We start from the raw sequence: 22,043 nt of genomic DNA, 5'->3' as shown, positions 1-22,043 counted from the left end.
TTATGTTATGTTATGTTATGTTATGTTATGTTATGTTATGTTATGTTATGTTATGTTATGTTATGTTATGTTGTTATGTGCTGTTTTATGTTGTTATGTTCTGTTTTATGTTGTTATGTTATGGTATGTGTTGTGTTGTTATGTTGTTATGTTAAGCTATGTGTTGTTATGTTATGGTATGTGTTGTGTTGTTATGTTGTTATGTTAAGCTATGTGTTGTTATGTTATGTTATGTTATGTTATGTTATGTTATGTTATGTTATGTTATGTTATGTTATGTTATGTTATGTTATGTTATGTGTTGTGTTGTGTTGTGTTGTTATGTGTTGTTTTATGTTGTTATGTTATGTTATGTTAAGCTATGTGTTATGTTATGTTATGTTATGTTATGTTATGTTATGTTATGTTATGTTATGTGTTGTGTTGTTATGTGTTGTTTTATGTTGTTATGTTATGTTATGTTAAGCTATGTGTTATGTTATGTGTTGTGATGTGATGTGTTGTGTTGTGTTATGTTATGTTAAGGTACAGTGTGTATTATATATTGTTATGTGTTGTGTTGTGTTGTTTTATGTTGTTATGTTATGTTAAGCTATGTGTTATGTTATGTGTTGTGATGTGTTGTGTGTTATGTTAAGCTACAGTATGTATTAGGTTGTTGTGTGTTATGTGTTGTTTAATGTTATGTGTTGTGTTATGTTGTTATGTGTTGTTTTGTTGTTATGTTATGTTTGGTTAAGATATGTGTTATGTTAAGTGGCATGTTGTTATGTTGTGTTCATTTGTTATATTACAGTATGTTATGTTGTTACAGTATATTATTTTGTGTTGTTTTATGTTATGCTATGTAATGTATAAACAAAAAAATGTGTTTTATGTTATGTGTCATATTTTTTTTTATTTTTTTTTATGTGTTGTCATGTTATGTTGTGTTGTGTTATGTTATGTTATGTTTTGTTATGTTATGTTATGTGTCATGTTGTTTTGTGTTAAAGTATGCGTCATGTTATGTTATGTTATGTTATGTTATGTTATGTTATGTTATGTTATGTTATGTTATGTTATGTTATGTTATGTTATGTTATGTTGTTATGTCATGTGTCATGTTTTGTTTTATGTTATGTCATGTGTCATGTTATGTTATGTTGTTATGTTATGTTACAGTATGTAATGTTGTGTTGTGCGCACATTGCAATCTTCTCCATCAGAACTTCCTCTAGATTACAGCCGTTCTTATGTAATGTTGAACACATTTCCAAAATGGGATTATTGACAATTATAGCCAAATGGTACTTGGAGATTTCTCTTGAAGTGACTCGATGACGAAGATGAAGATGCATGCTGCTTCCTCTGTTTATTTGCTTTGAAATTCTGTAGAGAGATGAAAGATGAAAAAATCTGTAATGGAAAACAGGACGAGAGAGAGAGAGAGAGAGAGAGAGACGTGAACGAGACCTTTGGGTGCATTTGTTCACAAAGGTCTGATTAGCTGCTCACAAAGTAGCTTTCTGTTTTCACTAAGTAAACTCAGGAGGATTCGTGCGTCGCTGCTGGGCTTCAGACAAACCCTCTGGACAACCGAGAGCCAGAGAGAAAATCTACTGAACAAATACTGTAATATGGATATATATCATTTTTCACAAAGGAGAAAATATGTACAGTAAAGTTTAACCTTCAAGTTGAGGCACTTTTTTTGTAAAGCACATTTAAAACGTGCACTAAAGTTGTTTACATTAAAATATGTAACATTAAAAGATGCTATTTTTAAAAACATTTATGTATATTATATATATCACATCCATAGCAAATTAGCTCAAAAGGGAAATATGAATAATTAATCATCACTTGTTATAATTCATTATAAATATTTAGATCAGTTAATCGAATTAACTTCCTGTAGCTGAATTAATATTACAATCAATTAATCTGTTAATTAGTGAACACTCAGTATTGATAGTCTGTAAACTCTCAGAAAGGATATTTTCCGTGGCGACAGAAAAATAACTCTTTCTTAGCATGTAGCTGTGATCACTTTAATTCATAAGCAGACCAGAATCAATCAAAAGTTTTATAACTTTTATTTAACTATATATAATTATAGTTATATAAATCACAAACACATAACTAATCTAAACAAACACATGCACACAGTCATGCATACATGGGTAAAATGGAAAGTGAAAGTGACTGAAAAAGCAGAATGGGGGAATGAAGCTGTGTAAAGAGTCATTTAACCTTCAGTTTTTACTACAAAGGAAACTTAGTGTTGGCTTTTAAAGCTCACATATTGTCAAAACTGAAATTTCCTGGCTTTTTTCATGATAACAGAGGGGCGATGTAACTACCATATAAGTTTCAAAACAGTCAATCCACAGACAAATGCACACAGCCTGCATAAAGTAGAGCCGTTGTGACTTCCGTATAAATGTGATGTCAGAACTACTCAGTCACCGCCTTCAGTCATCACCCCCACCAATGGTGGGTCACTCAGTAAACAACAGGCCAATCAGAAGAGAGGCTCATGAATATTGAGTAGACAGGCCAAAATCGGCCTGTTCTTGGCAGAGCTCCTGAGAAAGGAGCTGTAAAAATATATTGAGATGGTTTTTGGTACTTATACCGCAAATATATATTCTTAAGGACATCAAAACCTAAAATAATACTTCAGAAAGGTGTAAAATATGGGACCTTTAAGTTCCACAGAGGTCACACCTTCGAGTTTTGGCTTGACCAATGAGAAAGGTGCGATTCTCAAGCGGGAAAGTTCCTTTGTTTGAAAGGCTGACTCATTTGCATGATTGGAGGAAGCTGGCAGTTTGTGTCCATTTATATCCTCCTGGGACCCAGGAATAGACTTTTGTCCTCTGTAGTGGACATTATATTTTAGTGAATTTCTCTGACACCATACATGTCATATGTCACAATGTGGGTGTCCTGTGAAGAGCACATTCAGGACTTTTCAGAGATAACAAATGTTTGGAGGTTTCACCATGAAAACAACTTCTCCTTGGTCTTTAAAAATGTCTGACATTACTTTAGTGATCAAATGTTGCACTCTTATGGAAATATGATAATATATTGTAATTATAATATAAATCGGACTGCCTTTCAAATTGTATTTCATAAACCAACATCTCAGGAAAACGTTATGAGGTTTCAAATCAAAAAATGACTTTCTGTTACAGAACAGGGCGTTGATTTCATACATGTCCACTGTAGAGGACATCAGGACTTAAATCATGTTTATCAGGCATTTCAGGAGACACAACAAGTGAATATGGAAATAAATTATACATCAATATTCCTATGAAATATTAGATATTGTTATTAAAATATTGCTGTTACACTTCTTTTTTCATTAAATGTTGCTCCAAGAACACATTAATGTGCAAATTAGATACAGTGTATGGATACATTGCATTGAATGGGAATATGAATTTATGGCCATTTTACCCACATATTGCATGAAGTAAATTGGTGTATCAATTCATTCCGTTATATCTTTCATAACATAGTTGAGAATCATCTTTATACAAATTTTAGTTAAAATAAATCCTGAAACCCCAAAATTGATTGGTGATTGAAAAAAAAAATCCCATTGTTTTTGGCTATACATATAATTTCATGTCATTTTATTTTTATCATGTCCTAGTGTCAGAGGACATAGCGTAACATATGAATAAAATATAATTTTTCAAAAATGTTTTTTTTTTTTTTTTTTACCATTTGTTTCTTATGCTCTAAACAATGTGATGACATGAAAAAAAAAAAAATTCTGGGTCTCAGGAGGATGTAACATACACACACTGCATTCTATGAGAAGGTGATTTCCACCAAAGTGTGAGTCATTAAATGATGGATATTTTGATACCAGACACCACCTAGACATTAACTAGCAGTTCTATCCTCAGGCATGCGTAACACTATACAAACAGACACTATGCAAACAGTAATAAATACACAAAATGTCCTGGGAGGAAATGCACGTTCGTTCATTAGACAGATTTGTGAATGAATTAGTGGAGAGAATTACATTTCTATGGGACTGCATGTCTGTCTGTTTGTTGTAGCCTGAACTTTTCTCCCGACGGAGTGTGTTTGAAGTGTATGAGGTGAGCAAAAGGATGGTAATTCTCAGTGAGGAAACCGGACATCACTGAGTCTGCCTGGGTGAGGGGTTGTGAAGGTGAAGTGGAACAATGGTGTGTTTGATCCGTTCAGTCGTTACACAACACACACACACACACACACACACACACACACACACACACACACACACACACACACACACACACACACACACACACACACACACACACACACACACACACGTGTACTGTGTGTATATATATATATGTGTGTGTGTAATGTGTACATACTGTACCTGTAGCCATGTATGTGGCTACATATTTGTGTATATATATATATATATATATATATATATATATATATATATATATACACACACAGAAACATAGCCAGAAACAGCCAGAATTGAAAGATAAACTCGCAATTGAAAGAATTGTGAATTTATTTCTCACAATTTTGACTTTTTTCTTAGAATTGAAAGATATAAACTCTCATTTGTGAGTTATAAAGTCCCGAATTGCTAGATACAAACTAGCAATTCTGAGAGAAAAAATTCAGAATTGTGAGAAATTAGTTTTTTTCTCAGAATTGCTAGTTTGTATCTAGCAATTCGGACTTTATAACTCACAAATGAGAGTTTATATCTTTCAATTCTAAGAAAAAAGTCGAAATTGTGAGATAAAAATTCACAATTCTGACATTTTTCTTTCAATTGCGAGTTTATCTTTCAATTCTGGCTGTTTCTAGCTATTGCAAGTTTATATCTTTAACTTCTAAGAAAAAAGGTCAAAATTGCAAGATATAAACCTGCAATTGTGAGAATTGTGAAATAAAAAGTCATTAAAATGTGTGTATATATATGTAGATAATAACATAAACAATGAATAAATGCTAATGTTAATAAATTGCAGCTTGTTGTTTCCATTTTTTCCCTGTTTCTTACTAGTAAAGTGTGTAATTTCTGTCTCTAGTGGCACCAAGTGGAATTGCAAATATATTGTTTTCAAACAGGTTTCCTGGATACTTTTTTTATTTTTTAAATATAACTTTTATAAGACAAACTTTTGCTAATGTTGTGTTGTGATTCCGCCCTCCCAGATCTTCCACATGACGTATGACCTGGCGAGCGCAGTCATGCGGATTATTAACCTGATAGCGATGATGTTGTTGCTGTGCCACTGGGACGGGTGTCTGCAGTTTCTGGTGCCAATGCTGCAAGACTTCCCATCAGACTGCTGGGTCTCCCTCAACAAGATGGTGGTACGTTATTCCTTTTTCAATTATGAAGGCACATAAATAACAAAAGACGTCTGCATGCAGGGAATGAGACTTTCTTAGCGTGTGCCACTGAACAATACAGCACCCCGCTAGCACTAATATTAAGAAAATTGGTTCACAACTCTCACAAAGCGAATATCCAAGTGGGGTAATTTAATTGAATGAAACTGAATTCTATTAAGCAGAATCTGTTTGCAGATATTACCTGATTCTCATTGACCAGCTAAATTAAGGTTCCCAGTTGGTGTCTGTTGACTTCAGATGTTGTCTGCTACATCTAATAATGTTTATCTTTTCATGATGAAATGTACCTACATGACGCACACTTGATTTCTCAGAGGTTGTTCTTCAATAGATCACTGTAAAGACATTTTTTATTTTTTATTTGATCATTAAGACATGACAAAAATATGTTTTTCCATTACTTTCCACTATCTTGGTAACCTGGAAATCCAGACCTAAATCTAAAAGATTAATGGTCTGGCGTCAACTAATGAAAATCGTCCAGCTCGAGGGGCGGCACCAAGCATGCATTTGAAAATCTCACTGCACGCAATTGGATAACACTATGTCCAATTAGGCCTGCACAATTAATCGAATTTCTAATCGCGATTACTATTATGGATGCCACGATTACGTAATCGTTCAAAGTCGCGATTACAAAAAAAAAAAAAAAAAAAAAATCCCCTCTGCGTGCATTTAGAGCATGTTATGAGAGGCGAATCACAACTACTTCAGAAAACCAAGCACAATAGGAACTACCAGGCAGTGACGTATGTGTACGCTGAAATAAAAAGTCTTTCACCTCATAAAAACGGACGTTCTTTTCCTGTCAGCCGTTATAGGCTACTGACAGTGCTCGTAGCGCACATTCTTCAATTGCACGTGCAAACGCGGCGGCGCACGCTGTGTATAAAGTGCAAAAGAAACTACGAGCATGTAACGTTGTTACGTTGTAAATTAGTAAGTAACAAAATAAAAGTAAAATACCAATAAATCACGTTACTGGTACGTCGTGTGTTAGCTGAGAAGGATTTGCATGCAGGGATGATTTTCATTCTATTCACCAGAAGCAGTTTCCATGTTTCATAACAGTTCTTGTTAATATTGTGTATTCACCATGGTAACTGTCGTTTCAATATTAACCCCAAAATGGCACTTTATTTTCACTTTGTGTTATTTTTTATATTTTTAAATGACTGTAGTGGCTCATACCAACATTGTATTAACAAAAGCTAGTTTGGGACTGCTATTTAATAGCTTTAGCATAGGCCTAATGTTTATTTCTTAGTAGTCATTAGTTAGATTAGACTCTTACCGTATCCGGTCGGCAAAACAGCAAAAACGTCCTTCTTGCAAAGGAACGATTCGAGCGCCGTCTTCTGTTCCTCTTTTAGATAAAAAGCCAAGTCTAATTCGTTCATTGTAGCGGCCAAAGCCGTTTCAAACAACTGGTGTTCATCCATAGCCATCTTGCAATGTTTACTAATGACTTCGACGTCACAGCGCTGTCGTCTTCTGTTTAGCTCGCCTCTGGCCCGCCTATATCAGATAACCCGATGTGATTGGTGCAGCTCGGATACAAGGGCATATTTAATGAGCATCATTACTCGACGCCAGAGTAACTAGCTGAGCAAATTCAACTTGTGCTCTCGCGAGAACTCTGGATTTCCAGGGTACTATCTCGGCAGATCTGAGCACATTTGAGACATTGTTGAGATCTGTTCTGAAACTCTAGAGGAGACGAGTGTGAGATTACTGGAGTGTTTCTGTAAGGAGAAACATCTGAGAAGCAGAAAACTCTCATTGCAGTAAGTACGATATTAAATAGATCTAATTTGAGATTATTATCTTCTTTGTGACAGACGGTGAGGAATTAAGTGATTTTCCCATATTTTTTTCTTGTGTGTCTTTTTGTCTCCTCTCATTGGGTTTTCCCACTCTACCTCTAGTTCATACAGTGTCGGTCTATTGAAGTGTGTGATGAAACTGTGAGTAAGAGTGTGTGTTGTTGCTCAGCTTTAAGCTGTTTTGTGTGGGTGAGATGAGACAGGGTGATGGCAGTGAGATAAAAGTGTGTGTGTGTGTGTGTGTGTGTGTGTGTGTGTGTGTGTAAATGTTCAGGTTTAGAGATGTGCCAAAGCAGCTGTGCTCTTTGTACATCTCTCAAACAGACATGAAAGAACCTGTTTATAGGGCCAGGCACACACACACACACACACACACACACACACACACACACACACACACACACACACACACACACACACACACACACACACACACACACACACACACCACTAATTAAAAAAACAAAACAAGAAAACTAAGTTTATTGATTCACTCTCATGCCCTTATGAGTCGATCATAAAGGGTTCAGCTTCTTAAAGATCATGTAAGAGACTTCTGACAGACTTTCCTCAACTGGATCATCCCAGTCTCTTCAACTAAAACTTCAACTCCCCAAAATCCCACACATGAAGGTGCAAAATGATTGACAGCAAGTTTTCTGTCAAAGAAGTAAAGAGTTATTTCTCAGGACACATGTTTCAGTTGTCTGTCAAGTATGGAAGCTTGTTTCTGCAAGGAATACAAAAAAAGGTGATTGCGACTTTTTTCCTCACAATTCTGACATTTTCTTTTCTCAGAATTGGAAGTTTATATCTTTCAATTCTAAGAAAATAAGTCAAAATTGTGAGATATAAATTTGTAATTGTGACATTTCTTCTCACAATTGTGTTTATATCTTGCAGTTCTGACTTTATAATTCACAATCGCAAGTTTATATCTTTCAATTCTAAGAAAAAAAGTCAAAATTGTGAGATATAAATTTGTAATTGTGACATTTCTTCTCGCAATTGTGTTTATATCTTGCAGTTCTGACTTTATAATTCACAATCACAAGTTTATATCTTTCAATTTTAAGAAAAAAAGTAAAAATTGTGAGATATAAATTTGCAATTGTGACATTTTTTCCTCGCAATTGTGTTTATATCTTGCAGTTCTGACTTTATAATTCACAATCACAAGTTTATATCTTTCAATTCTAAGAAAAAAAGTAAAAATTGTGAGATATAAATTTGCAATTGTGACATTTTTTCTCGCAATTGTGTTTATATCTTGCAGTTCTGACTTTATAATTCACAATCGCAAGTTTATATCTTTCAATTCTAAGAAAAAAAGTCAAAATTGTGAGATATAAATTTGTAATTGTGACATTTCTTCTCGCAATTGTGTTTATATCTTGCAGTTCTGACTTTATAATTCACAATCACAAGTTTATATCTTTCAATTCTAAGAAAAAAAGTAAAAATTGTGAGATATAAATTTGCAATTGTGACATTTCTTCTCGCAATTGTGTTTATATCTTGCAGTTCTGACTTTATAATTCACAATCACAAGTTTATATCTTTCAATTCTAAGAAAAAAAGTCAAAATTGTGAGATATAAATTTGTAATTGTGACATTTCTTCTCGCAATTGTGTTTATATCTTGCAGTTCTTACTTCATAATTCACAATCACAAGTTTATATCTTTCAATTTTAAGAAAAAAAGTCAAAATTGTGAGATATAAATTTGTAATTGTGACATTTCTTCTCGCAATTGTGTTTATATCTTGCAGTTCTGACTTTATAATTCACAATCACAAGTTTATATCTTTCAATTCTAAGAAAAAAAGTAAAAATTGTGAGATATAAATTTGCAATTGTGACATTTTTTCCTCGCAATTGTGTTTATATCTTGCAGTTCTGACTTTATAATTCACAATCGCAAGTTTATATCTTTCAATTTTAAGAAAAAAAGTCAAAATTGTGAGATATAAATTTGTAATTGTGACATTTCTTCTTGCAATTGTTTATATCTTGCAGTTCTTACTTCATAATTCACAATCTCAAGTTTATATCTTTCAATTCTAAGAAAAAAGTCAAAATTGTGAGATATAAATGCGCAAATCTGACTTTTTTCTTTCAATTGCAAGTTTATCTTTCAATTCTGACTTTTTATCGCAATTACGAGTTTATATCTTTAACTTCTAAGAAAAAAAGTCAGAATTGCGAGATATAAACCTGCAAGTGTGAGGAAAAATGTTAAATAATGATACATTTTATGTGTGGTATTGTGGTAAAAAAAAATCTCTTACAACCGCTTTAAAGTCATCATAAAATGACTGTATTGTTATATTACTTTCATAATGTGGCATATTTCCGTGTAAAACAGGATATTTAATGAGAACAAAAACTAAAACAGGACTTGATGTTATTTGCCTTTCTTTTTCGCTGATGTTATCACGTCCTCCCATTTTTCAGCTCTTCTTCTGAGCCTGTCACATCGAGAAAAACTTTTATTCTTTGGGTTAATGTGCACTGATGAATCTTTGACAATAAAGCTGCCTTTCCCTTTTGGGAGTTAAGAAGTGTGTATAGGTTCAATTCTAAATGCATGTTGACTTTAAGAACACGTATATATTCACTTTTTCTAGTTTGTGTGTCGTGCTGAATTGTGTTACCGAGGCGATCCGTGTTGTTTTAGCTCTGTTTCTATGGTTACAGAAGGTTCGTGATGATGTCACATGTGTCATTAAGGTCACTGTCCCTCTGGAGATCAGAGAACGAGGGACAGATAGAGAGAATGTGAGATGGCAGGAGGGCAGAAAGAGAGGAGAGAGCGATTAAATAAACAGATGCAGGAGAACAGGGAAGTTTCACACACACAGTGCCATTTCAGAGTGAGAGAGAGCTGGGGTCTGTCACAATTATTATGTAATTTGATGTAATTGCAGTTATTTGTGATAATCACATTCATTGCACACTTTATTTAATCACATATTGATCTACAAATAAGGGTATTTTCATGGGTCATTGTTTGAAATGGGTGCCAAGATTTCTATTTCAAATAAATGCTGTTCGTTTGACCTTTTGACAAAGAAAAATTGCATCGCAGTTTCTACAAAAATATGAAGCTGCAAAAACTGATTTCAGCATTAATCATAAATGTTTCTTGATCATGTGACACTGAAGACTGGAGTAATGATGCTGAAAATTCAGCTTTGCATCACAGGAATAAATTACATTTTAAAATATATTAAGCTAGAAAACAGTTATTTTAAATTCTAATAATATTTCACAATATTACTGTTTTACTGTATTTCTGATCAATTAAATGCAGCATTGGCGAGCATAAGAGACTTCTTTCTAAAGCATTAAAAAATCTTACTGACCACAAACTTTTGAACAGTAGTGTATGTGCAAAAAAATACTTTAATCATAATAAAAATCTGATGCTAAACACATCAACAAAAATCCTGAACTTTATCCCTGCATGTGTTTCCATTTTTATTTGCATTTACATTTTAATCAAAACAATATAAATCTTTATTTTTATTATTCTTTAAAATGTATTAGAAATGGTACAATGCAATTTATTAACACTTACATCATTTTATTTCTGGTTGAATGCTTAAAATAGAATAAGAAATTACTTTAAAAATCAGTTTAAAATGGAAAAGGCACTCGTTCATGGAATGACCGTTATGAAGTTAAAATGTCATTGTACCCTGTGTAATATGTGAAGAAAAGTTCAGTGGATAAATACTTTGAGGTCTTATACTGTAACTGAAAGAAGCAAATAAGTGAACCATAGTTTATTTGTATAATAATTTAACGCCAGCCAACATGTTATAATCGTGACCCAACCTCCGGAAGCGTGTGAAGACATTGATGTCTTTGGCAGTCGTTCACAGCTGTGTTGACAGGGCGTGTGGATTATGATCGATGTTCACAAAGAAACCGCCTGAGACTTTCTGATGGTGAGAAGGTTGTTGGTTTGATCTCGGCTAGTCAAGTCAAGTCACCTTCATTTATATAGCGCTTTTATCATTATGGATTGTTTCAAAGCAGCTTTACAGTGATAACAGGAAATTACTGTAACAGATTGTTTACAACAGCTCTAGGATAAAGTTATTGTCCAGCTAAAGTTAGTTTTGATTGATTGATTGATTCACTTCCGTTGCAAAGATCATTAGTTATTCATTTATTTAACAACTAGGCTAGTCTCAGCCTCAGACGTCACTCCCACGAACCGTCTTTTAAATTCTTCAGGATTTCTGGGAGACGTGTGTCACGTTCTTTAACAGTCCAACTGGAAACAAAGCCGTCGTGAATTGTGATGCCAAACCCCCTCATGGAAGAAGAACGCCGTCAATGAACTCATCAGCATCAACTAAATGCTGTATTTTCGAAAGTATGTGAAGTTTGCAGCGCCATTGTTGAAGTAAACTTGCACAACCGACTTGAATGAAAAATGTATTAGATGCAGTGTTGCCAGATTGGAAATTTCCAAGTATCGTACCAGAAGCTCAAAATTATCGTATTTGGAAGAAAATTTTCGTACACAAGTCAAACATATGGAATACAGCTATTTATAGACCTACAACTTTTTGATACGACCTGCCCAATCCCAATTCTATTTTATACCCCTTTGCCTACCCCTTACCCTTGCCCTTGAAACAGAGTGGCAAGGCGTAGGGGTGAAAATATTCCCCTAAGAAATGGGACACCACTACTACACCATTACACGTCGTTGTTAGCGCCTACGTCACAGGAGATGCGCCAATGTTTATCACAAACTTCCAAGATGCCGTCGTCAGCTGTAGTCTTGCGTGCAGCTATTTTTTTTTTGCATTTTTCTTCTGAAGTTCGCAGAAAACAACGGAGATGACGATATCTTCGACGCCTAAAGCTGCGTTCACACCAAACGCGAATAGAGCGTCTGGCGCGAGTGATTTCAATGTTAAGACGCGTTTACGCGCGTCTGGAGGCATGCGGCGCGAATGAGGCATTTAGCGCGGCGCGGTGTACGCGAATTCGCCTCATTCGCGCGTCCACTTCGCTTCAAACTTTTGCTTTTTACACGCGTCATATTGTTAACGAACTTTAACGATTTTTTTGTAACCGTTTCTTTGAAGAACTTGACCGTAAATATGAACACAAGATTGAATGTGACATAAAGAAAATGATTATGGCAGTCATGTTATTTCCTCTGTAGCCGGTGTATGCAGGTACATTTCTCATAGCCCTTAGTTTGAAGTGTGGTCCCGAAAAATCTTCGTTTCAAGGGCTATCTGGCCCTTCCCCTTACCCCTACCCCTCCAACCAAAAGAGAATCGAGACAACCCTACCCCTTCACGGGAACGCGCAAAACGGAGGGGTAGGGCCAAGGGGTGAATTGGGATTGAGCCTTAATTGCTAAACCATAGACCTCAGTTTGGAAACAAAAAGTGCAAAAAACTTTTATTCTTTTTTCCCCCCAAAACATAGCCTATAGAGATGACAACTTTGTATACAATATACAATTCTCCACAAGGATTGGCCGAGAAGACATAACGTGAGATGAGATGGAAGACGAGCGCAACACCACGTTCACGTTCTCCTCACAATCATGACGGTAGACGTAGAATCCACAGCTAGATCAATGGGTATAGAAGCCCTATGATTATGACAACCATCATTTAAAGTGTCACAAAATTCGGAAATTATCGTAAATTATGGGATTTTTTTCATTCGGGCAAGAGGCAGGGGCGTAGCACAAGATCCCGGGCCCTATGCATAGGCAGTCCTGATGGGCCCCCATGGTTAAGATCTGCTTCTTCTAACCCTAACCCTAACCCTAACCCTAACCCATGATATGAGCTACCAAGCTACCTATGACACTGATTAGCCTATTATTGCTAATTTTAGATATTATAGCCTATTAATTTAAAATTAAACATGTTTAAAATTAGGCTATTATAATGGTATGCTATGCAAACAGCATTGTTAGTGTACAGTTTATTTATTTAGCCTTTACCTCAGATTGCATGTATAACCAAATTATCATCTGAAAGTGTGTTCTGCTCTTTCAACAGGTCGTCTCAGTTCATTTTTAGCACTAATGATCGCTGAGATATTCAAACAGTTTAGCACTATACGTGTTCTAGTTTGTGCTCAACTTTCTTTGAAAAGAAGTCAGTTACCAATTGTTTACCCTCATTTTGTTTTCTTTCCTTTTTTTTGGTGGCCTGATTTGGCTTTTTTTGAGAAATACATTTCTACAGCAGAGGTTTGCGCTCCACCAGATGCTCAACCAACTAACATAAACAAAATGCGTGCAAATGGACTAAACCATTTGGCGCATTAGCAAGGGGTGGGACCGTGAGACCTTGACTTTTCTTTTACTTTTTTGTATACAAAATGTAGTCAGTCAATCAACCAAGTTATTCAGCCAATACACTAACTTTACATTTCATCTGACATTCATTATGAAATTTAATTAGGAAATGAAAATATCCAGGTAAAGTAAAATATATTCCTGACTTTTCAAGGGCCCTCTCTCCCCTTGGGGCCCTGGTAATCAGTACTGGTTTTACCCCCAGTCTGACGCCCCTGGCAAGAGGTTTGATCATAGTAAAAGAACACGCTGACTTTTTGGGACTTTAGCTTATTCACCGTATCCCCCAGAGTTAGATAAGTCCATACACACCCTTCTCATCTCCGTGTGAGCCGTAACTCTGTCTGACGCACCCACCGCTAGCCTAGCTTAGCACAAAGACTGGAGGTAAACGACTCCAGCTAGCATACTGCTCCCAATAAGTGACAAAATAATGCCAACATTTTCCTATTTACATGTTGTGATTTGTATAGTCACGGCGTGTATGAATAACAAGGTCACATGAGACACAGCCATCTTCTAACCGTATACATACTGGGAACTATATTCTCAGAAGGCGAAGCACTACTTCTGCGGAGTGATGTCTGTCGGTGCTTGTTTTCACTAATTGAATGTGCCGAATTGGTGCTTGTCTGGTCGATGAATGTCTGAGAAGTGACGCACTGTAATCTGGTGATTGTCTGCGTTAGTCGGCGTCTGTCGGTGAAATGTGAATTGCCCTTTTGCTAGAATGTACCTGTGCACAAAATAACTGCAGCTTTACTATAGACAGATTAGAATTCCTCAAGATTCCTAATTAGAGTTCCTCAAATTCTAAATACAGTTTATATGAAAGTTGTAAGATGTGAAGTTTTGTAGTTACATGTAGCAAATGGCAGGAATTGAGATCACTGTATGAAAAAAACATTGAATTATTATAATCTGTGCTTTTTTGTGAGGTTTCGGTAATAAATCAAAGCATGCTGAGGCATCTGAGTTCACATGCTGTGAATTTTCTGCATACAAATAGGCCTACTGATGTGTGTGTGTGTGTGTGTGTGTGTGTGAGTGTGTTGCTCAGCGCTAACATAAATCTATTAGGATAGCAGGAAGTCAAGGGTATGCAGACATCAGTGGACACAGTGGAGTCCACTAGTGAAAATGTGTGTGGCATTTTTGTGGATTTTATTTCTGATATATTAATGATATGCAGAAGAGAAGCAAGAAAATTCGATCTTTTGGTTCCCATGAGTTCACATGTGCATCGTTACAAATTTGCTTATTATTTAAATGATGCAAATTTGATTTGAATGATGATTTAAATGATGCAAATTTGCATCTGCACAAAATGCCCTTACATAGATGGCAATATCTGAAATCATTGTCCTTGAGGGACATTTTTTGGACCCCATGAGGAAAACATCTTATAAATTATAAGTTATGTTTTTTGAAAATGTAAAAATACAGAAAGTTTTCTGTGATGAGTGAGTTTAAGGGTATAGGCTTAGGGTTAGGGGAGAAAATATACAGTAGAAAAATCATTGTCTTTGGAAAGTTCCCATAAAGCATGAAAACCCAACATGTGTGTGTGTGTGTGTGTAGACTCACATGTGTAAGTGGATTAAACACAGTATGTTATTTCTGTCCCTCTGAGAAAACCCCTCCAGGGACACAGAGATGCTCTCAGTCCTCTCACCACACGCATTCGTCCCTCCTGGGAAAACACTGCTGCTAACATGGACCTGGAGGAATAAAGCGGTCGGTCACATTATGCGTTGGTTCCCAGAATCCGGTTTAATCAAGGCTGACTTCTCCTTACTCCAAAATGTGTTTATTTTGACACGAAAGTCAAAATTCTTACCATTTACTTTTCCTGGTGATATCGTTAGCAGTTCATCAATGCAGATTATTCCAAAGAAAAGAGAAAGTTTTTGTCTCCATCTAAGTATTTCCTGTTCACTAGACAACACCTTATTTTCAACTTTTATTTTCATCCCTTACCATTCAACCACATCATATAGGGACTTTTCTCAATCCATTAAATTCCAGATGGATTAAAAATTGATATTTATCATTAAAAATAAAAATCATTTAAATCTGTCATGCATCATATTGCAGTAGTAGATTCTGACCTAATTGCTGACTTTAAATAATGGTAAGTTGAGTTCTTATTTTGATAATAGTAAGTTTGCACATTCATTAATTTTAACCTGCATTGATACTGCTTATGTTTGCACCAATATATTCATCCGTGTGCCTGTTAAAAGGAATGAACGTTTCATTAATATTTCATTTTGTTGGGGATTAAATGGAGATTTATGCTGAAGCCTTCTGCTTCTCTCTTGAGTTTCAGAAGAGTTCTCAACAATGTCTCTCACTGTGCAAACATTTGTCTTGGCCAAAAGGCAAAAATCTCAAAATCTCAAATGTTCATTTTATATTTCGGTACTTGTTTTATTTCTCATCAGGAATTTTAAGAGAAACATCTGAGATATAGTTGATGCCCTAATGAAACTCCTGAGCAACGAAAGAGCCAGCTCTGATTATCCTCATTATCCTCATGATAGTTGCAGTGATGGTGGATTTTTGTAGGCCATCCTGTAAGTTAGCGTCGCCCTGATTCCCTCGACAAAATCCCAGTAGGCTTTTCCATTGGCTTTTGATAATCTGCACAAATGAGCAACTTCTATGAATTTTAAAGCCTAAATACAATCACCAGGTAAAACGCTAAACGAACTATGCCATAGTCACATGACTTCACAGTCACCACCATTAAGCTTCCAAAAACTTTATTTTTTCCGAAATACTTTAAAACATAGAGTCGTGCTCAAAATTAATCATACCCTTGGTAAATATGATCAAAAATGGCTGTAAAAAATAAATCTGCATTGTTTATCCTTTTGATCTTTCATTCAAAAAATTGCCAAAATTCTAACCTTTCATTTAAGTAAAAGAATTGATAGTGGGGGGAAATCACATTATGAAATAAATGTTTTTCTCCAAAACACGTTGGCCACAATTAGCACCCCTATAATTTTTTATGAATAAAATATCTCTGAAGTATATTCCCATTAATATTTACCTTTTTCTTTTTAGCACACCAGGGCGACTAGGAACATGAAATTTTCCAGCTATGACTTCTTGTCATTAAACATAAAAATAAACATTTATTTCATAATGTGATTCCCCCCCCACTTTCAATTCTTTTACTTCAATGAAAGGTTAGATTTTTGCCAATTTTTTTGAATGAAAGATCAAAAGGATAAACGATGCAGATTTATTTTTTACAGCCATTTTTGATCATATTTACCAGGGGTATGATTAATTCTGAGCACGACTGTATATATAATTCCCTGAAAGTTTGAGTTATAATAGTGTGCATGAGTGCGATTATAAACACAATAAGGTTGTGAAAGTGAGTAGACGAGTTTGCCTGTTCAGCTGATAATGTTTAATGTCCCCGACAACCTCTTCATCGAGACACTTGCTAGCAACCTCTTTTAATGCCCAGTACACACTGTACGATTTTGGGCCGTCCGAGATGAAACATGACCAATCGTGACTCAAAGACGGCAATTGTCACGGTCTTGCGACCAAACACAGCCTGTGATCATTTACTGACAGTGTCAGAATTCACCATGATCATCTCACAGTGTGAGTTTGCTGCCACGACCTACAGATACTGACGAGCCAATAAACATCAACATGAAATGGCGCATTGATCAACACGACATGGTGATAAAACTTTAAACTTCTTGGCTCTTTTCCCTAGCCATGACCACATCCATATTCTCCTCTTTTGTTTCCTCCTCTTTTTTCAGCTCACATTAAAAACCACAAGTGTGATTCATCTTGCTCTATTAGTTTACCACTAGCGCATACTGATGATGTTTTATTCTTCTATACTATCTTGCGTCGTTGCCTACAATTCAATAGGTGTCATCATCATACAGTCTGCAAGGGTTGCCAACTTCAGAAAAGAAAAATGCAGGACAATCGTGGTTCTTTACAGGAAAATAAGGGACACTCAAAATATTTGTACTGTATCACACAGTATATGTCATTTCAGGTTCGAGTGTGTTTAAAAGGTTCTCAGACATAAACACATTTGTTTTGCTTAACCTATTTATGTACAATTTAATTCTAAAACGAATTTTAAGGTCACACAAAAAAAGTCACATTACACACAAAACATAGTTCAAAATATTAGCATTGATCTGAAATAGAAAGCTTTTGTAACATTATACACTACATTTTAAAGAAATTAAAGAAATTAGTAACCTACTTTTATTCAGCAAGGATGCATTAAAGTAATCAAAAGTGACAGTAAAGACATTTATAATGTTACAAAAGTTTTTTATTTCGGATAAATCTACTTTGAACCTTCTATTCATCAAAGAATCCTGACTTTTATAACATTAATAATAATCGGAAATGTGTCTTGGGCAGCAAATTACATCAGCATATTATTCCCTCAGGAAGATTTCATGTTTTCTTGCGTGGCTGGATGTTGGACTCATGAACAATAATCACGTTGTTTGAATTCGTTAAAACTGATTTGCCGAAATCAAAACCCGGTCGGACAGTGAAAGGGATTAGCCAGCGCGAGTCCGGATCAAACCGGGAACGACCAGACAGCAGAGGATTCTGTTCGCAAATCAAACAATGATTTGTCCCAAAAGAATAATTAATTCTCAATTCAGAGTTTGTTATTCGTATGGTCTATGAGTGTGGGCTGTGATTGGATGATGACCGGTGGCGTGATCATTCTCAAGTGTCGTGTTGCTGTTGTATCAGTCAGTGCGTGGTTAGATCAGCGTACCAGTCAATAAATGGGACAAGGGAGGTCCCGTATGGGACAAATAAATTAGGCCCAATATATGACTCGTCCTGGCTAATTCGGGACAGTTAGCAACCCTACAGTCTACATCCAAGTTTATTAGATCAGTGTGATTTCTAATGATCTTATAGGATTGCCGAAATCTGTAGCAGACATTACAAGACAAGTAAAAGCGTTAAAAATTACTGATGTGTTTTATGTTGTCGAGTAAAATAGGAAAATATCTTGTGCTTGTCTTCACCACTGGAATTAGACCCATTAAAACTTAAGGACGATGGAACCAGAAGTGCTAAAATGCTCATTTTCAGGTTTTGGCCTACAATAATACATCATCCTTGCAGCACTTTAATGCACAACTGCTGTATGTCTCTACAGGCCACAAGTCAATAGGGGATAAATAACCTCTTGGTGTCATACAGAACCAATCATAAATGTAATCCTGCTTTCCTCCGTAATTTACTCCGCATCTGAATGTGTTCCTCGTGAAGAGCAGACTGACGTTTAGTGTCATTTCCCCAGGAAGCTTTTCTGCCTGACTTGCTGCATTTATGTTTGAGATGAAAAGCGGCACTGACTCAGAGATGAATGGATGGGTGAAGAGATGTTGGATTGTTTTGGCTGAGATTAAAAACGTATATTACACAGCATCTGGTGTCTCAGGGCCTGGGCATCAGCGCGTGTCGTCGCATGCGAGGACTCCTGTACATTTAGATAAGCTATTGCAAACAGAGTCTGAACAGGCTGGCAGCCCGACTGCACTATTACTGGCACAATCCAAGAGTTGGATATTCGCAGAGCTTATCAGCCACAGGGCACGCGTGTCTGTATGGTTAATGAGTGTCTTCCCAATACTGCCTCTTGCCCTATCACTGCAGACCAGGGCATGAGCCAGTGAATGGGAGAGCGATGTCAAGAAAGTGTCTCAGATCCTATATGAATCCCAGTAGGCCTCCTCTCTGTCATAGACTTATACTATTTTAGTCTAGTTACAGATGGGAATTCCTTGCAAAAATGTTTAGAATAGCTTATCATATTACTGGCAAAAAAGTTACATATGCTCTGTAAGTCATTTTTGATAAAAGCATCTGCCAAATGCATGAATGCAAATATATGTAAATAGTATTTTTGATGTAGGCTGATCCAAAATCTCATATCACGGTATGAGTAATCTTATATAACAATATATTTTGAATGTGACAAGTGAACCAGAAATTATATCAAGCACGATTTTTTATCTCTCTTTCTTGACTTCGTTGTATGATCTGACTGCAAAATGTTATGACATTTGCTTACAAAATTGTATTTAAAATGCAAAATGACTATATTAATTTCCCAGATGATAAATGGACGCCACTCGCTAAATTGAGGCAACATTGAAGCATTCTAATTTTTGAAAGATTTATTGTTACATATTGCATGTTTCACATACTCATTTAAAAAAACAAAAACAATATGCAGTATGCACTAAACGGCATGCAAGTATTCTATCCCAACATAGTCAATGTAGTTGCAGGTTTATGTAAGTATATACTTGATTTTATAGACTGCCGTAGAATGTGTCCTCTATCCACTCTATTCCCTTGTCTCTGCAAACGCAATGTCTCTTAGTGTGTGTGTGTGTGTGTGTGTGTGTGTGTGTGTGTGTGTGTTTGTGTTCAGTATAGACTCTCTACTTCTTCTGTTTTTGAGGCAAAGTGCTCTTGACTAATGTATAATTCATACCTGTTCACTCCAGTGTTCTCACAGTGACCTGCTCACTCTGACACTTTCCTCATTTCCCATTTTTTCAATCCTTTTCTTCCTTCCCTTCTACTCTGAATGCCACCTAATAGTCTTGGGGGAGAAAAATACTCAGACTATGTTTGGAATGGGATACTAGTATACTGCTTATCGTATACTATGTACATACTATGTCTTTACGGTGTACTAAACTATTTAGTGTATGAAGGTTATTTTGTCATTCAGCATTGGAGTTTGATAGCCCCTCCCCTTTGGCTACGTAAGAAAAGCTGCAATAGTTGAGTGCATGAAGTGTCCAACACGGCACACTTCATTTTTTTGGTTAATTAAGTGTATCATCATTTGAAGTACACTTTTTATTTTTGGAGTTTCTAGTGTGTACACACTATTCACTCTATTTATACTACAAAATGGCATAGAATAGTGCTTACGTGAGACTTGAATTGGCGTGCACCTTGAGGCTATGTTGAAAATCTAGGCCTTTTTTTTTTTACACTTGGAAATATTTTATACTGTACATTTTGACAAATGTAGTATTCCATGCATACTGCAAATTACGCATATTTGCATACTGTCCACATGCTTACAAATAGTATGCTATTCAGCAAAATCTTTCTAACTAAACATCTAAATATATTATAATAATATATAATAAATAAAATATATTTTATTAGACACACAGAGTAACCATTTCAATTTGTAATCTGGGGTCTTATAGAGTCATGATAGGATGGGTTTCGGTTTTCAGAGGACAGCAACCGTAATTAATCTTGCCTTGGGAATTAGCCGGATGTCAGCACAAGTCAGGCAGCAGACACATTTTTAAAAAGGGCACATTTAATGGCTTCTTGTTTGAGACTGCTGGCAGTGCCCCACCACACACTGATCTCTGGCATCCCGAGACGTCTGAGAGCCATCCACTCTGCAGCTAAATGCTTTATTTATAAGAGTTTAGAAAGTGGCACTGTGGACATTTCGGTTTTAATATGAATTGCATTCAGAATATGAAGCATATACCACTGAGCCAAAAGGACCACCTGCCTAATATACTGTTGGTCCTAATGTTTGCCAAAACGGCAACGACCCGCCGAGGCATGGACCCTGCAAGCCCCCTGAAGGTGTCCTGTGGTTTCTGGCACCAAGATGTTAGTAGAAGATCCTTAAAGTCCTGTCGGTTGCAAGGTGGAGCCGCAGTGGATCAAACTTGTTGGCCCAGCACATCCCAGAGATGTTCAATTGGATTGAGATATGAAAAGCTGAAAAATGACTGGGGATCAACAACTGGCTGATGAGCTGAATGAGTTTTACTCCAGATTTGAAAATCACAGTCTCACACCCCACACCCACTCTAAGGGCCCTTGGTCCGGATTTTCTGACTTTTCAGTTTGATCCGAATCAAATTACTGGTGTGAAACCTCCCCCGGACCACGGTCCGGACCAAACAGACGAAATTTGGTCCGACGAAAAGAAGTAGTCTCGGTCCGGATCAAACCGAACAAAGGTTTGGTTCGTTTCTAGTGTGAAAGCATTTTCTGTATGGTTCGGACTTTCAGGCCATTTACAGGAAGTTCTGGTGGTTCCCGCGTAGCCTAAACAACTGAAGAAGAATATTTATGTGCAGATCTGTCCCACAGCGTTTCTTCCAGCTGATTCAGACACGCACACACACACATGCACACGCGCACACACACACACACACACACACACACACACACACACACACACACACACACACACACACAAACAAACACACACACACACACACACACACACACATATTTGTCCTGCATCCTGCCGGCAATGATGAAATGTTCGCACAACGAGGACGTTCATTTGGACTAGCCTCGAGTATAGCTGGTGCTACAGGGAGAAATGCCATAATAATAGTGGCAACGATATGCGTCTGTTCATT

At 36.2% G+C, this 22,043-nt stretch overlaps 1 protein-coding gene and 1 long non-coding RNA gene across 2 annotated transcripts in view; both read left to right on the top strand.

Moving 5' to 3' along the window:
• LOC307161906 overlaps nt 1-22,043 on the top strand; it is a 642,191-nt gene that overhangs the window by 148,874 nt on the left and 471,274 nt on the right. The gene's annotated exons all lie outside the window — the stretch shown is intronic.
• Nucleotides 1-22,043, top strand: part of LOC307161888 (potassium/sodium hyperpolarization-activated cyclic nucleotide-gated channel 2) — a 71,181-nt gene that overhangs the window by 15,195 nt on the left and 33,943 nt on the right. Inside the window, exon 4 of the mRNA XM_079876832.1 lies at nt 5,188-5,349. Within this exon, the coding sequence (XP_079732958.1) occupies nt 5,188-5,349 (162 nt within the window). The remainder of the gene's footprint in view (nt 1-5,187; nt 5,350-22,043) is intronic.

The sequence above is a fragment of the Squalius cephalus genome, assembly GCF_949319135.1.
Source record: "Squalius cephalus genome assembly, chromosome: 7".
Classification (NCBI taxonomy): domain Eukaryota; kingdom Metazoa; phylum Chordata; class Actinopteri; order Cypriniformes; family Leuciscidae; genus Squalius; species Squalius cephalus.
The sequence above is the reverse complement of the archived record's forward strand: the minus strand, read 5'-3'. Positions and strand labels throughout refer to the sequence as shown.